This window comes from Annulohypoxylon truncatum, assembly GCF_022578515.1.
Source record: "Annulohypoxylon truncatum strain CBS 140777 unplaced genomic scaffold F4807scaffold_5, whole genome shotgun sequence".
Classification (NCBI taxonomy): domain Eukaryota; kingdom Fungi; phylum Ascomycota; class Sordariomycetes; order Xylariales; family Hypoxylaceae; genus Annulohypoxylon; species Annulohypoxylon truncatum.
The window spans coordinates 94,908-111,713 of NW_025953791.1; the positions used below are offsets into that span (position 1 = coordinate 94,908).

The 16,806-nt window shown below is 48.6% G+C and overlaps 3 protein-coding genes across 3 annotated transcripts; 2 read left to right on the forward strand and 1 right to left on the reverse strand.

The window, feature by feature from the left end:
• Nucleotides 1-842: 842 nt before the first annotated feature.
• Nucleotides 843-1,436, forward strand: F4807DRAFT_456954 (alpha/beta-hydrolase; the record flags this gene model as incomplete). The annotated part of the gene is made up of 2 exons (XM_048000968.1): nt 843-991; nt 1,079-1,436. The coding sequence occupies 2 exons, from the start codon at nt 843-845 to the stop codon at nt 1,434-1,436; spliced, it is 507 nt and encodes a 168-aa protein (XP_047857391.1).
• A 2,242-nt stretch (nt 1,437-3,678) lies between these two features.
• Nucleotides 3,679-5,401, forward strand: F4807DRAFT_302793 (uncharacterized protein). The gene has a single exon (XM_047994958.1). The coding sequence runs from the start codon at nt 4,040-4,042 to the stop codon at nt 5,063-5,065; it is 1,026 nt and encodes a 341-aa protein (XP_047857392.1). The 5' UTR covers nt 3,679-4,039; the 3' UTR covers nt 5,066-5,401.
• Nucleotides 5,402-11,275: 5,874 nt separating this feature from the next.
• On the reverse strand, nt 11,276-16,451 carry F4807DRAFT_302810 (uncharacterized protein). Its single transcript, XM_047994959.1, has 3 exons — nt 16,190-16,451; nt 12,001-16,088; nt 11,276-11,938 (listed from the first exon to the last, which is right to left on the reverse strand). Exons 1-3 carry the CDS (start codon nt 16,326-16,328, stop codon nt 11,576-11,578), a joined length of 4,590 nt encoding a protein of 1,529 aa, XP_047857393.1. The 5' UTR covers nt 16,329-16,451; the 3' UTR covers nt 11,276-11,575.
• Between the last annotated feature and the right edge of the window lie 355 nt (nt 16,452-16,806).

Below are 16,806 nucleotides of genomic sequence, written 5' to 3' on the forward strand. Positions count from 1 at the left end.
CACGAGAAATGTAACTGATGGTGAAGATGAAATAAACTGGGAGGTGACGAAGGGAATGTAAATGAATGTGTGTGATAAAACACGATAGAATCTCCAATATTAAGGGAAGAGGATTCGATTGATGTTCTAGATCTGTGCACAAAAAAAGTGTAGGGGGAGGTTTGGAGTGACTGCCAACTGTACAGTCCGAGAGACCTGCGGCGGAAGGGGCAATGACGACCTAGTGAATGAAGGCTGTCAATAGGGGGGCAACAGCAGTGGAAGGGTGACTTCGGTGAACAAGGACGCTATTTCCCTAACGGTACTAGGAACTTGACAACGTTGAAATAAAACTTCATGCATGAATCATCCGGACGGCCTTGCTATTGTGGAAAGAGCATTTGTTGGTAAGTGCACCACCAAAAATCCATCACGGACGTTGTTGGCGTGCATCCATGATGAGTCATCATCAGGGATTCCGGAGCGACCGTTCAATACCTAATACAAGCTGCAAGTGTCAACACTCCTCAGCTACTGCGAATGTTGAGTCTCCCAGGTGCACGACAATATTTAATCACCTAGTGAACCCTATATTCTTTTCTTTCGCGTCAAGCTTGCGATTGGTCTTAAATTTCAATTTCCCACTCACACTTCTCTCGAGAACAACACTCTCGAGAACAACATATCCCTACTTCCTGAGTACGACAAATACCCATCTCTACAACTGCATACACTGCACAGTCTTTCAAAGCCTCTTTATCACGACAAAGCCATAAATCTTCTGCTTATTAGCAACCTCCTCTTTCGCTTATCATCGACGTCGTCCGACATAACACCAACCTTCAATTCGTCCTTCACACACAATGTACAAAAAACAAAAGCTCATGTTCTACCCGGCCACTAACCCTAATCGCCGAGGCGTTCTGCTCCCCGGCGGCGGCTACGAGAAGATAAACTACAAGAAGGAGGGCGAAGAGCCTGCATACTGGCTCAATGCCCACGGATTCGACGCGTGGGTGTTCTCCTAACCCGTTACCTGCGCCAAGTGCCCTCCCACTCTTGGATATAAACACTACGACGCAGCGACCGACGCCGTCAGCGAGATCTGCGCCACGGGCCGCGTCGAAACACTCGGCGTATGGGGATTCGGCGCTGGCGGCCATCTCGCCGCGATGCTCGCTACGAGGTGCATGAGATTGAACTTCGCGATCCTGGCTTACCCGGTCATCAGGATGAAGAAGAGAATCGCGATCAAGCGAGTGCGATGGGACTTACTCGGTAGTGGCGACTTTGATAATGACGCTGCCATGGACTATTTCTCCGTCAACAAGTCTATCCACGTCGACACACCACCTACATTCCTGTTTCATACCTCGAATGGCAAGAGCGTACCCGTCCGGAACTCGCTGGATTACGCCTCGGCTATGGCCAAATACAACAGGCCATTCCATATCTAGTCTGCTCGAAGGCCCGCATGGCGCGGGCCTTGCGTTTGGGCGCAAGTGGGAGTGGATACCAGAACTCGAGAAATGGCTTTACAACTTCCTATAGACGACCAGGTTGTTCGGCCTTGCTGGATTCGGCGGGTATGATGCCGGCCGAAAGATACGAGTCTTGGATAGGACTCAATGATACCTACAAATTTGGCGATATTAATGCTGCTACTCCCTGACCTTTGCGTGATGAAGTAACTGTGTGTAGGAATTCTGCCAAGATCATCGTCAACTACTTGTTAAAATTGTAGAAAGTCTACGGGTATGTCGATCTAAGCATTGAGTTGATAGGGGATACCATTTCCATCTATGTTGTATATTCTATGCTGTGTATGGAATTTATTGGTGTCATTGTCGTGGACCCTGTGATGTTCAAGAACATAGCTGATAGGTAGTCTAGATAGTGAAAAGCGCCGAGATCGACGTAAATACTAAGAGGTTTGAACTATATATGCTTTGTAGAGCGTAAAGGAAGACCATAAAACAAGAAAATTCATGTGAGGATGGCGGTAGATAGTGGCCTTTGAGTTTTCGAAAGTTTACTGAGGCAGCCCTTGCGTTTTCCAAAGGCTCTCGACGTCGCATGTAACACGTATGACCTTCAAGACTTCTAAGCCATTAATCGAAATCGTCGAGGGTGCAGATCCCTACGTGGTCAGAAAGGATTCTGCCTTAGCTGAAAGTTCCTAGGAGAGACCGGCAGACTTCGGAAAACCGGGTGACGGCTTAGCATTGTCATAGAAAATGGGAACGAAGACGGATGGAATAACTTATCTCATGTGAATGTAGAGCCAAGGTCTCGACCAACCTAATCACATATACTACATTGTGGATATAACGCGGATATGGAGTCCATACTTGTCGTTAAACTATATTTTCGAATACCGTTACCCTACGGCGAGGGCATTGGACCGAACAGAAGCTCTGGGCCGGGCCAGACGGAGCCTGGTGATAACGAAGAGCTATATTTAGCGGAGGGAATGAGAGCCCACGATGCACTTTCTCCTCGTGTATTGTATACACCGACTACCTGACAGGGGAGGAAATTAACTATCAACCGCCGTGACCGCGAATGATGCCAGGCAGACTCACGGGTAGACGGCAGAGTTGCAGCTCCCTATACGGTCTTCAGGCCTGCGGAATGGCCGAACGGTGTAGTGACATTTGTATGGCAATCGTACTGCTCGAATTGGACGATACCGAGAATTGTGCCTTTGGATTCGTAATATAGGTTCATAATATAGCATCACCAATCAACCAAGTGAATAGAATGTCACATGTTGAAAGTATTATAGATATGGGCTATTGGGATATGTGAGGTCTTGGGGAACTTAATCAAAAAGTACAGCAACGGTGGTCCAAGATCGTGGATGGTGTTCCGGCTATCAGCAGTGCCCTGCCATGAGGTGCTGAGTGTCTCGGAACTGCGCGTCTCTCCTATTAATAACCTTCTATTCAAATGCAATACCAGCAAGGTTCATGATCCCAATTGGGGATTTGAACGTCGCCCTCGTCCGGGCTTGCGATTTTATGAGCATCGATATATTGGTAGCTGAAGTGTGGAATGGTTGCAAGGTCGGTACAAGACTCGCAAAACGCGGCCCGGCCAGTGTCGTGTTTCGTGATGGTGACTACGTGGAGGATGTCATCTCTCGCAATGGTGATTGTTAAGCGCCGAGCTGAGAGCAGCCACGTGCTAAGCTGTAATGGGAACGGAAACATGCCAGTGTAGCGTAGATCTCTGATTCGGTTCAAACCCTATCCTAAGGTTTAGCACGGCCTTCCCGAGATATTCGCAGTAGGTATCTTGATAATCCAGAGAATGCTGAGCCAAGTTTTCAAGAGCTGCAACGATATATGCGCAGGATCAGGTTCGACGAAGGATCAGGATACTTGATACCAGGGTTGCATGCAGCCAATCTCTTCGAGCGCCATACCGATGGAACGACTTGTGATTGGCTACTTTCAACCAACAGAGTATCAAATTCTGCAACCCCTTAAGACCGTTTTTGTAAACCTTTAGAACGGACTTGAACAGTAAGTTCGGCGGCTAGATTCATGAGAACGATGCTCGCTCCATATTCCTGTCCAGGAAGTTCATCTCGTCGATAACGTGGTCATAACCTAACGTTCAACTTGCCGAACGACATCTATAACCCGATACTAATATCACCCGATAAGTATATACAACCAAGTTGGTTGAAGTGGTTGCATACCTGGTGCTGGGATACTGTAGTATACCTAGCTACTCCGCCCATAAGTTATGCATTGACGTACCACCTAGAGACCCAAGCCCCTGAAGTACTTTTCAAAGGTCTAGTGTTCTAGGTAGGTAGCATCCAGTATCCTCAGCCTTTGTAAGTACGATGTACCTATACAGGCCGCAGTAGGTATCTATAGAGCTGAATGCCTATCTCGTGAGGGAGCCAATTGCACGGGTGAGTATAAGAAGGTGGCGTTTTCCACGTCGTCGAAACATAGCTAGAATCAAGAGATATTCTCAATCCAGTCTTATAGTTTGAATTTAACCCTCCCAATCCTAGGAATTTGTTAGTATTTATCTCAACATGCATTTTAACTGTGGCATGCCGTTCAACCATTCACACGACTCACCAAACTCTCAGATATGGAACCCAGATTCCGTCCTAGGGCTTACCAATAAGAATATCAACAATTATTCTTGTCTTGGTTGGGCAAAAACCCGTGGCCGAAGATGTGAGAGATGGATTGCCCAGCATAAGACCTCGTATGGACACAACATACTCCATAAACTGGCGTGTGATAGCCCCTCTAAGGCGGCGGAATCGCCGAGACTTCATGATGCAGCAGATATCTTGTTGTGCTGGCAGCATGCCGGCCAGATATCAGATATACTGGGGCAGTGGAAGCGAAAGCTCGAGAAGTGTGCCGATGATATTGAGTCTGAGAACAAATCCCATGTCAAGGCGGAAGCATTCGAAGATGGATGGTTAAAACAGCTGCAGGAGGATCTAGCTCGAGGGTACGCTGCGGGGAAAACTGTACCGCCTCGGAATATCAAGCGAGAAGAGGAAGAACGCCGAGCTCAAGAGAAGAAGCAAAGGGAGCAGGAAAAGAGAAGACAAGAGGAGAAGGAAAGACAAAGGAAGGAAGAGGAGAGGAAGCGAGAGCAGAAGGCTCGCGAAGAAGCATCCCGCCAGCGGGCACAGCGTGCAAAGAAGAGAGAGCGAGAAGCTCGAGAGAAGGCGGAAAAGGAAGCAGCATCATGGCGCACTGCTTGGGAACGATATTGCAACGCATGGAGTAAACCCGCCGATGTCTCGGTAACGAACATTCCATGGCCTGTTAAATCAGGGCTGCAGTCAGACGTCAATGAAGCCAATGTGAAGTTGTTCTTCGCGAAGGCGCCGCCAGCGGACTCGGTAGACTCAGGTGACAAACGTTTTAAGCTTATCAGTGAGGAAAATATGAGGTGGCACACGGACAAAATGATGCAACGGTTTGGCCCAGACGTTGTGAATGGTGCTGCAAAGGGTCCGTTGGGTATTATCGCAAAAGTTGTGATCGAGTTGAGACAAGAGGCGAGAAGGGGGAGAGGTAGGCAAGGGCGCTGAGATATGCCAACATGATGGCCTTCCCGAGATCCTATTATTAACCTAGGACATGTTTATATGAGGGCATACGTATGTATTATTAGTGATATTTTGATACCCTGCCGGAACTGTTTGCTTGAACCGCGGCGCAGGATTCAGGCTGATCGGGCGAGTTTGAAGTAGCTTAACAAACCATTTCCTACTGATTTCGTAACATGAGCCTCAAAACTCTAAACACCTAGAGACCTGAATATGTATCAATCTGTGTTGTTTGCTAGCATTGCCCGAGCGATTGCTTGCGAGTTCTTGAGTTTGTAGTTGTTCTAAGCCATTCATGTGGGCTGTGTGGGTGCTAAGAATATTGACAACTTCACCTACATAGATACCTAGATAAATGCATATTCCATATTGCTTACCTAGGTATGCAACTATCAAATTAGCGATAGAGCGAATCTCCCAAATTCCAACCTAAAAAGCTTATGTACCTAACCTACATGCTAATACTTTCAAACATCGAACATCTTGACACCCTCATAATACCCAATTCGTCTACTAATCTATGATAGCCCAGCATGTTTCGGTTTTGGTTCGACCAACAACCAATCTCTTGCTTGTCAATTAATCCACGTGCTCCCCTATCGAGCGCGGATCAATCCGGATCCAAACTCGTACAGCGAAAAAAAGAAGTCACGGTAATAACTGGCCGGGATGACGATTCAGTGACAAAGAATAATAATTGCTATTTTAAACCAACACCTAGTCCAATTGCCAAATACCCGAAATAATAGATGCAGTGGCATGTCCTTAATCGGACGAGTGGCACAATATCACAGAATAGAACCATTCGACTGCGCAGTGCGACCATGATCCTGACGACCAGAAAGAGGCCCAACTAATGAAACACCACCGATTGAAACAATCCTCGCAACCTCGTGTTGAACGTTGCCTTGTTACCCGGCCTCGTGGTGTTACCCGTGACCGTCTCACGGTTGAGGTTGTAGAAAACCAGATTGCCGGTAACTTACCGTTCAGTCGGAAGCTCAGATGCTCCCCAGATGTTCTCTTAGACTTCGCCGACGCAGAGACGGGAATGCAACAAAGAAGTCCAAGGCGGCAATGCAGTTATGCGAGTTTGCAATCGTTGCACCGGGACCTACAGGACGCCATTCCGAAAGCAGTATGCAGCTAGCTGACTTGCTTGCTAGCTTACTCCAGGAAGATGGCAGAGCGACTTAGGCGTTTGGGTGTTTGGCTTAAGTCGATGGTTGGAGAAAAACAATGGGCTGACTACTGCAAAGCAAGTTTTGTTGATTCCACCACCATTGCGTGCCCTGCGTGCCGTCACAACTTGACCCGACTTCTTACTGGATGCCTACAAACACAGCACGCAGATCCTTCCATGCTAGCTGACCTAGTTGCCCGGACACGAGCTTACCTGCCTACCTGCTGGCTCTATTAACCACTGGCGATGCAGCTAAAAGCCTCGGCAACTGCTCAATGACGACCACACACTTTTTAACTCAGCACACGATCTCGATCTTGCAAAACCAGGATATGGAAATATTGCGGCCGTTACCGCAATATCGCGCTCCTCTGAAGTATCCCTAGAGGGATAGTAATGAGCAGCGCTGGCTATTATTATCGCTTTCCGCTTGCTTTGCCTCGCCTAACATAAGGCTGCCAAGAGGTGTGTTACCAGACAAGTAGGCTTCGCGACTGGCTACCCCATGCCGGAGCAAGATGAAGGTGGCTAATTTAAAGTGTTGTGGAACACATACATACATATTCCTCCTCGCCATGCAGCGTGTAGCGGTGACAGATGGAAATCCCTTTTCTGCACAAACGCATGTTACTCATGAGGGGTTGGTGTGTTGTCAGGCCAGTGCCACTCCACGATCTCAGCCTCGACTACATCACTGTTACCAGTAGACATGGATAACCCCTGAAGCAAATCGAGCTGTAAACATCCTGGCATGGCAACCAACCTTTCCCTTGCATCTGCGATATCGTCTTAGCTTGCATTAGGTACCTAGGTAGACAGCACGACTTAGGTACGCCGTTGTTCTAGCCTTGGAACCTTACAACTACCAATATCTCCACCGCCGTCAATAGATCTCGAGGGATTAATGACTTGATTATCAGAGAGTGGAAAGACAGTCTTGATCGGCAAGCCGTCCACTAGGATCACCTACCTCCTCCTAAGATGAGTTGTTTCCGGTAACGTTAGTGGGCGCTTCTTCAGCAATATCCTCTTGCATGTATTCCCTGGGCTCGCCTAGACACCACCTTTACCAACATCGTTACGAGGAGGCTTAGTCCACATGTATCTCTGTTCCACAAAGCCGGCTCAAAAGCAAGGCCACCATGTGCCCGTAGACAGACCGATCACCTAAAGCCAAGGACAGGAAATATGTCATCGTAAGCCACTAGGCGACGCTGCAGCTCTATTGCATATGCGGTAGGACGAAGATATAAGAATCCTTTGCCATCCCATCTTTATATCTCTACATCTGCATTACCAACCTCCCCAGCCTACTGCTTTCTTAAAGCTTCACTGACAAGTAGCTCGTTCGCTAAGGTTACTTAAGACTCTCGTTGGATCGTGCTATTCCACGTCGTAGTCCTCCGCGTAGCTTCAACTCACATTCGCTCTACCGGCGCAACATAAACCAAAATGAAGACAATTCTCGCTTTCTTAGGTTTGGCCGCTTCGGTCCTGGCCGGCAACGACCAAGAGACAACTGTCACCGCCACAACTTACGAGACTACTACGGTTTGCCCCATCACGAACACCGTTACCAACGGAGGATCGTAAGTTATTCAAGCATTAAGCAACCAAGACCGGCAACTCACAAATATCTTAGAACCTACGTTGAGACTACCTCTACTACCTCAACCATCACCGTTACTTCGTGCCCAGGAGGTAGCTGTGGAGGAGGAGAGGCAACTGTGACTGCCCCTGATACTACTGTCGGCACCACAACTGCAGTCGAAGTCACTTATACGACAACATGCCCTATCACGGAAACAGTGACGGCTCCTGGCAACACTTACGTTACAACGTACACGACGACAAGTGTAGCAGTCACTTACATCGAAACCACTCTCGTTGAAACTGTATCAGGGCCTGGCGCTACCCAGACCACAGAAGATGTAGCATACACCACTCTTACCTCACTGTGCCCTGTTACCGAGACCAAGACGTTGGAAGGCTCTACCGTCGTGGTTACTTGGACGTCTACCTCGACTATCAAGACAGAAATACCTGTTACTGCTACCGAGTACACTTCATACGCCGTGACCGAACACGTATCCACCGAAGTCTACCAGACTGTCACCTGCCCGGAGACAGTCCACACCACTGTCTCTGAAGGTAGCACTATCTACATTACTGAGACCGGTACCGAGACACTCTACCAGACCCAGGAATACACCATCGTTGAGACCATCCCTGTTACTGCTACCGAGTACACTTCGTACGCCGTAACTGAACATGTATCTACTGAAGTCTACCAGACTGTCACCTGCCCGGAGACAGTCCACACCACCGTCTCTGAGGGTAGCACTATCTACGTTACCGAGACCGGCACCGAGACACTCTACCAGACCCAGGAATACACCGTTGTTGAGACCATCCCCGTCACGAAGACTAAGGAGATCGAGGTGACCATTACCTCGGAAGCCAGTGCTGGCGAGACCGTTACCGCGAGCCCAACTGTCTGGGTTACTTACAGTGACACTACCATCCTCACCAAGTCAAAGCCTGGAACGGTTGTACCTTACCCTACTACCGTCTCGGTGTCTGCTCCTCCTTCTTATTCTCCTTCTTCGTCGGTCGGCACGACCTACGTCCCCTCGTCGTCCACCGGCATCCCTCAAGTTTCCAGCGGTTTGGCACCTCAGGCTACCCCAGCTGCGGCCATCTTGGCCTTGGCTGGCTTTGCTGCCTTGTTTTAGATGAATTTTTTTACTGCAAGGGAATCCCATAATTACGGTACGGGTTCGACGATAGTCACGACAAGGCATGATGAGATTCACGGCGGCACACATTGGAAAGGGGTAGGGTTATGATGATTTGGTTTACGGGCAACGGCCGTTCTATTAATGTTTGATGTCATGAAAGGAATAACGAGGATTGGTTGATCTCCTGATTATATTGATCCGCAAAGTTTATTATTCGTGTATATACATTTTTCAACGCTTCTTACCAAGGCTAATTAGGTAATTTAGAATTCAGAATTTTCCGCCAGAATCATCATCTTCCCTGAATATTGAGAGTGCTTAGCATGTTTATTTGTTATTGTTACCAGCTCATTGTTGCCCCTCCTCTCCTGTGGCTAGAGGGTACATGACAACACAAGCAAGCCTATCTTGTGATCTAACCCCTGACATATACGATCTGCTTTTTTAGTCGAAGCTAGCGCCCTGCAGAAAGTCTTGAACTTAAACTGTGGTGCATAGAACATGCGTTGGCTCCACGCACACTAGTCCTATCTCCCGGTCTCAGCTGAACGCCCTCTTGCTCCTCGCTCCCCACTTGCTATATTCCACACCTCCACAAACACATTTACGTCATTGATAGCTACCGACTCTCAAGAATACGAAGTTTCCCTAGTCGAGAACTATAATGTTGGCTAATATATAGCCCTCTAACAACGTGCAATTTTTAGCGATCCCTTAGGATTTCTCTCTCCCTACGGCTTGAAACCTGTTCCTGTTGGTGTGAGGGACGGCGTGTTGGTAGCAAAAAAGCCGCTCGAACCAGCGCATAAGCCTCGGCAAGCCTTACCACTTAGACTACTTATTAACGCGGAATTCTGAACCATAGTATCGGGAAGTTCTCTCCGGAATCAGAAAGGCGTTAGGGCTGAGATATGTCTCACCAGGATAAACAACTTGCAACAGCAAGACAATGACAAAAGAAAGAAAAAAAGGGCAAGACGTTTAAATTCAAGTCTAAGACATTTCGAGGCTCTTCCCTCGAAATCTGGGCATCTCCCTCTGCAGTGATTCGGATACGCTATAGTAGCCCACCCAGGTCCCCAGGTACCTACCTAAGTATCGGCTAGCTCTCGTGGCTTGCGGGATCTACGGGCAAGCAGGCGAGCTACGCAGTTAGCGCCTCTTCAAGCTCAGTTACCGGGTTTTCCTACTCTAAATTAGCTTAGAACCACTTGAGTACAGATCCAGTTAAATTCTAAAGTACCTACCTATGCATCTAGAAGATAGTTCGCGGTTGCTTCGTTCGTTAGCGAAACAGCAGGCTCTACGTCAGACTTACATATTGGGCTTGTATCCACCGCAACGGCCGTGAGCGGTGACACCCATCCGAAACCGACGATCACTTCGGATATTTCGAGAGACATATATTTGCCAGATAGCCGAAATTGCAATATGCAATAATATATTGACCCTCATTCGGATAGACACATGCATCAAAAACATAAACTCCGGGCGTCTCGGAGTTAGCATGAGGAGTCGAAGGGGCGCATGTATGTAGGTAAGAAGCCATCTCATCTCCACACCAACGATCGGATCGTCTCAGGCAAAGAACTGCAGTTTGTATGTAAGCAAATATTCATTCAATAAGGCCTATCTTATGCAGAAAACATTGCTTACCCCGTCAGCAAGCCACTCAGGCCAAGAAGCTGACATGCAGAATTCCCCAGCCTCCTACATCACCACAAGCTAAGGATGAGTTTGAAGGTGTGTGATACCTATCGTTCGATCTGGACTCAAGCTCAAACAAAAATCCCGCCGAAGTAAGATGACGAGGCTGCTGACGGTGATCGCCTTCCTTTCCGGTCAAATATTGCGAACTTCGCGGGATCAAAACAAGATTTGTTGATTTGAGCAAGTTGACACGCGTGCCTAGGTCTGTTGAGTCAGCCGATAAGTTCGGCCGGATACTAGGTTTAAAGGAAGACACCATAACAACCTTCAAGCAATGTCCTAGGAAGGAAAGAAATTTTATCCCTGCTAGAAATACGTCTGGAGAAAGCCATTATAATCGCGAAATTATATTCGGTAAACGTACTGGCATGATATTTACGTAACAGCTTTAGAGCAAGACGTATTTCCCCATACTTTCATGATAGAGCCATTTCTCTGTGGCTTGAGCTAGGTAGAGGCCAAGTGAACACCAATATCGTCAGGGTTGAATGACATTATTTTATCGACATCAATCTTACTTAGTCATCCCGTCGTGAGATCTAACAAAACAGAGGCCACACTTGAATCAAGGTTCGTGGTGACAGCAACAACCAATTACGCCGCCTAGATTATGCATGCGTAAAAACGCGCCTTCCTAACACCATCCCCTCCGTGACTCGGCCAGTACACCCTATTTGATACACGAATCGAAGAGTTGTATATGCTCACGGAGCATATGCGACAAGAAGCTTTTCGTCCGCCATCCACAAAACAGCCCTGGCTATTCTTATATCGGGCCGATCGTCCCACGCTGCTGTCCCGACCACTTCGCCTATAAAGAGGTCCTAGTTATTATTTCAAGGCTGAGTGAGATGACTCCTAATCATCTAGCGCTTGCAGTGCTTGGTTGAGTGGCACGACTCGTAAACTACGACCTCTCTTAAGACCTGTGCTCGCGTTTGTAACCGTTGGACTGTCGACATCACGCCACTTGCGGAACACGCTTTTCATATCCCGAGGAATACCTTCAAGTACGACCGTCGAGAAAGGAACGAATGGTCGGTCCTCCATTCCCGCCGCGAGAATCCCGTATTCTTGAGCGAACTCCAACGCATTATGAAACGAGGAGTACTGGGATTGGGCTCTGGATCCTACAATGATATACAACTCAAAAAAGGCATCGAGTACGTAAATGCTCTTAGGTTGTAGGTCTCTCTGTGAGAAAGGAGATACCTCAACGATCTGCGGGGTAGCATATATTAGTACCTATCTTCGTAATAAAGGAGTCAGTGTGTGAAACTTACTTGCTGCTTGGAGTCTGCGTCCGATCGGAATAGCCTGCAGCAGTATTTATCGTAGCTCGGCTTGAGACGCCAATGGTCAGCTGACACAGCCGTGGAGTTGGATTTAAAGAGATTCCAGAAAGCTTCTGGTTCGCGACCGTCTTCCATTTCTTCCATTTCGCCTGATAACGCATAGTCCATCCCTATGAGACGTGCGCAACTTAGCTCGTCAACCCCGCTCCCCTTGCCCTTCCACAAGTAACATTTACCAGCCGTCGTCACAACATAAGGAAACCCAGAACAGAGAACTGCAGGAGTAAAGTCAACCTCGTCGAATACAACATGCCCATGATACCGTCGTCCGCATAGCATGTGCGGAGCTAGAGAATCAAATTTATTCCCCGAGCCACGCTGAACGATTACTATACCGCCCAACGCTTGGAGAAACTCGGGTGCTTCTTTACCCTGTTGAAGCTTTACTAGCTTCCCGCCCAAAGCCTTTGCTTCCCGAGCGAGAAATGTCGATGCGTCCTCGACGGTGGAATGAGGAACATCGTCTCCCGCCCAAAAGTAGACTTCCGTGAACTTCTTTCCCGATTCATCCTTGAAAGTATGAGAACACAGATACATCTCACGCTCGAATAGCGTTCGCTCGTGATGGGTGGGAACCGGTAGTTTTTTGCCGTCGGCCGAGAACTGGTACAGTTGGGCGCTTAGTGTTTGAACTCTAGTTGATGCTATATTTGGTCGACGCATTAGTAACTCAGCAGCGTCTACGTTATAGGTCTTTCGGGTGCGTTCAGGGCCGAAAAAATCACCAAGGAGAATGGAAGCATCATGAGATTGTTTGGTGGGTGAGCGTACAGGCGACGATGTCTCGGGAGGCGGTGATTTTGGTCTGGATATTGATAAAGGCCGAGGGACTTGTTTAGGCTCTGCGGGTAATGGGCGACTAGATGACGATGGTGCTTCTGGGTTAGTAGCCGCTGGGACAGTAGGTAGAGGTCGTGCACCCAAGGGCTTGACAGGGATCGGATCGGGCAGCGGCTTCTTGGGCTTGTTCAGTATAGGCGATTGAGGCTGGGATCCTGGTATATCTGAATTAGCAGGTCCGTCAGTGGTTAAATTTGGCTTTGTTACCGGAGGCGTCTCGGTGTCCCTCTTCGTATCCTTCGCTTGCTGGGACTCACCAGTATTCCCAGCATCCTGGTTAGATTCGTCAATGAAGCGTGACATTCGTTTCATATCTAGTTTTCTTGGAGATGGCGGTTGCGAAGTGGGCTCTCTGGTCTCATCAGACGTTTTTGTGGGCGATCGTTGTCTTCTCTGAGCAGCGAACGCAGCTACTTGTTCATGAACTTTGCTCGGTGAGTCTGGCGCCTTGCTAGAAACTTCCCCCGACGTAAACTCGAACGATTTTGTCGAAGAGCCTACGAGAGAAATAGGTTGCGGCTTTGGCGTAGTCGGTTCGTCACGTTCCGGCTTTGAAGAGTCAACCAATTCAGACACTTCAGGCCTTGGCGTAAGACTAGGGGTCCGTTCTGGTAGGGTGATTGAAGAAGGGCGAGCGACTGAGGTCACACTATACGGCTTTTCCTCTGGCTGATTTGAAGCTGTGGTAAGCGCTGAAGTCGGCGCCTTTCTTTTTGGCCCTCTGGCACGGCCCTTAGTCATGTGTGTTAGTCTGGGGCCGGAGCCGGCCTCATTGTCATTTACGTCGGAAGTAGCACTAGACTGCGAATTTGATATTGACGTGTTGTTGGGAGAAGACGCCGGTGGTCCCCTAGCAATGAGACCAGCAAGAGCAGGGTTGAATCGATTTGCCAACCCGCCAGGCTTCCCCTGTAGCCGTCCGGGTATAACCGTCTCCTTCTGCGCTGCAGACGGAGGATCGACATTCTTGAAAGTAGAAACTGCCTGAGCCGATCCTCGTCTAGGAATACTTGGAAGATCCGCCCTGGATGGATTATTTCCTAGGACAGGTTCTCGGTTCTCGACACCACCGAACCGCTGTGCTTTACTAAACGATGAGTCTTGTGCGAAATCAGGTTTTGGTGCCGTACTTGACTTTTCCAAATCCGCCGCTATCGCATCCGAGGCTGCACTGTCCAGCTTTATTGTATTAGATCGTCCAAGTTGACCCCGTCTAAGCAGACCCTCGGGGATTGGCTCCTCGCTTGCTGTGCTTTCCTTCCTTGCGACGTTGACGCCACGGCCTTCCGATTGTGCTTTCTGGAAATCTTTCCTCCTTGACAGAATGGCTTCCTTGAACTCATCGACGCGTTCCGTCTTCTTAGGACCTCCAGTGATATTAAGAGCAGCCTTTCCTTTCAGAATGTTACCCTTGAGCTCATCCGGAGCAACGTAATTCTGTGTAGTTGTCTTCCTTAATTTACTGAAAACATTCTGCAACTCATTTTCCGGGTTAGCATCAGAATTGGCAGGTGCCTGTCGAGGCTTTAAGCCAGCTCGAAAATCTTTTGTGGATGGCACGTCGGCCTTTGGCTTAGCGTTGGGAAGGGACACGTTTGAAAGCTTGCGGTCCGAGTCGGGGCTCTTAACGTCCGGCGTGGTTGGGCTCTGTAAGTCATTCGGAGCAGCGCTACTATCAGAACGAGCATTGATGTTCGTTGGGATGCTGGGGCTAGGAAGACCGCCTAGACCAACTGGCTTTATAATAGCACCAGGAGCCAAGCCAGGAGCAGAAGACCTCATAAGTCCACCGATACTGACTTGGTGTTTATGTGTGTGCGAAACAGTTGGCGATCGACCTCTCTCGGCACTAGGGTTAGATGCTTTTTCAGCTTTCGCTTTCTGAAGTTCTGCCATCCAAGCCGGTTGACTAGCGGAAGGCGCGTGTCTTGGTTTGGGAGATTCAGGCTTGTTTAGGGCAGATTCGAGCCAGCTGGATTTCGTAGGGCTCCATCTCCTAGAATCCATGGTTTTCGAGGGACTAACAGGAATGGAAGGCGTGTCTTTGCCCGACTCTTGATCTTGAGATTCCGGCGATGGCTTGGTATCGATCTTGAGTGAATCGCTAGGCTTCTCTACGTCAGACACATCATCTCCAGGGCGCTCTCCCTCTCGACTCGGCGGGGCTCTTGGTAAAAACTCCGCCGAAGGATCACGAATGATACTTGCTGGTCTTGATCTTGATCTAGATCCACCGGTTGCTCGGTTTGACGAATCGTGCCCAGTACGGTGCGAGACAATAGGGTCTACGCGCTGCGCCCCAGAAGGAGACTGAACACTCCATCTCTTGATGCTGTCCGAGCGCTTCATCATGGCACTCTGTACAAACCCGCCCATCCCCTTGGTTGGTGAGCCTGATCTATCCAATTTGGATGGCGAGGTACGCCCTGAAGGGGGCGACATGAGTTGTGTCCGTTCTTGACTAAATTCAGTGTCTAGCTGGGCATCATTGGCTGGTGGATCTAACTTTGGCGTGCGAGACAAGGGTAAGGGTGAGGCCAGCCTATTGGACATGTCAGGAGAAGTTGGTGGTGGACTAATATCTCCTTTCGGAGCTTCGCCGGACGACACACGCGACATGCCTGGGAGTTGAGCGGGCATCGGAGAAATATCAGCGGTTTCGTCGTCCTCGACCTGATTCTTTCTATAAGCGGCGGAATTAGCACCCCTGTCCGCAGTTTGGCGGAACCAAGAGGGGTCCTTGGAAGACAAAGCTGAAGCAATTTGGTCCCTAGATATAGTTTCCGTTGCCGAGGTAGGTTCAGCAGGAGTATTCCGTGCCAAATTCTCGGCTGCAACAACAGATAGCGGGCGACTTCGTGAACGATCAGAAGCTTGGGAAGTGGGCCGTCTTTGCCACGATAGCCCTCTCGTTGTTCGGGTGGGAGAAACTTGGCCAGTTTGCTTGCGGTCCAAGTCGGTGGGCGATTCGTTCTCTTTCGATGGTGACGTGGACAATTCACCCGGGGAGGCCATTTCTTCGGTCTTTGGAGAATGAAGGCTTGCGGGAGGCTCAAAGATAGGAGAAGAGTCCAAGTTTAGGCGGCCGGTCGGAACGTGAGTATCAATGCGGTGTGATGAAGGAGGTGGGGTATTCGCTGGTGAGGATTTTTGAGGTGATATAGACCTAGCTCGTTCTAGAAGGGAAAAAAAGGTCAGAAATGAGTCACCAAAATCACGATTAACAGCTAATTCGAGGAAATAAACGAAGTATTAATCAATCGAAATTATTCCGTACCTGCGCGGCGAGCCTCCCGTTCTTTTCTCTCTCGTAATATCCTCTCTTCAAGTTCTCGTGAACGGGCCTCATCCTCTTCGATTCGTCGATCGCCCAATTCCTTAACTTGGAGAAGAAATTTGGATACGTCTTCGGACATTTTTTATATTTACCGATAGGACCAAAATATAAACGAGGAGCGTGTTCAATTTACAACACAGAAACGCGTTTAAGGGGGTGGGATAGACGAGGTTTTTCTTCTTGTTTATGCACTTTTCTTCAAACGCACACACAAGATTCGGGTAGAAATCGAGATAGAAAAAAACAACTGTTTCGCCTTGCTCGTGTTTGTGATGCTGGACCTAATTCGAATTTAGGCATGTACCTAGGCAGGCAGTCTAAACCATCTAATTCGTGTTCGAAGATTCTAAAAGAGAATTAATATTTAAAAAAAGAAAATCTACGGTAAACAAGGTTACATATATGTTGGTGCAGCAGCTGCGGGAGACGTAGTCGGAAGTGGGCTCTTGTTTCTTCGTTTATTCGGCTGTCATCGTCTTAAGCCCCCTGCATGGTTGTACTGTCCTTGTCAGCTTGTGCGATTTGGATACTATGGTACACAAACCATCGGCCAATGA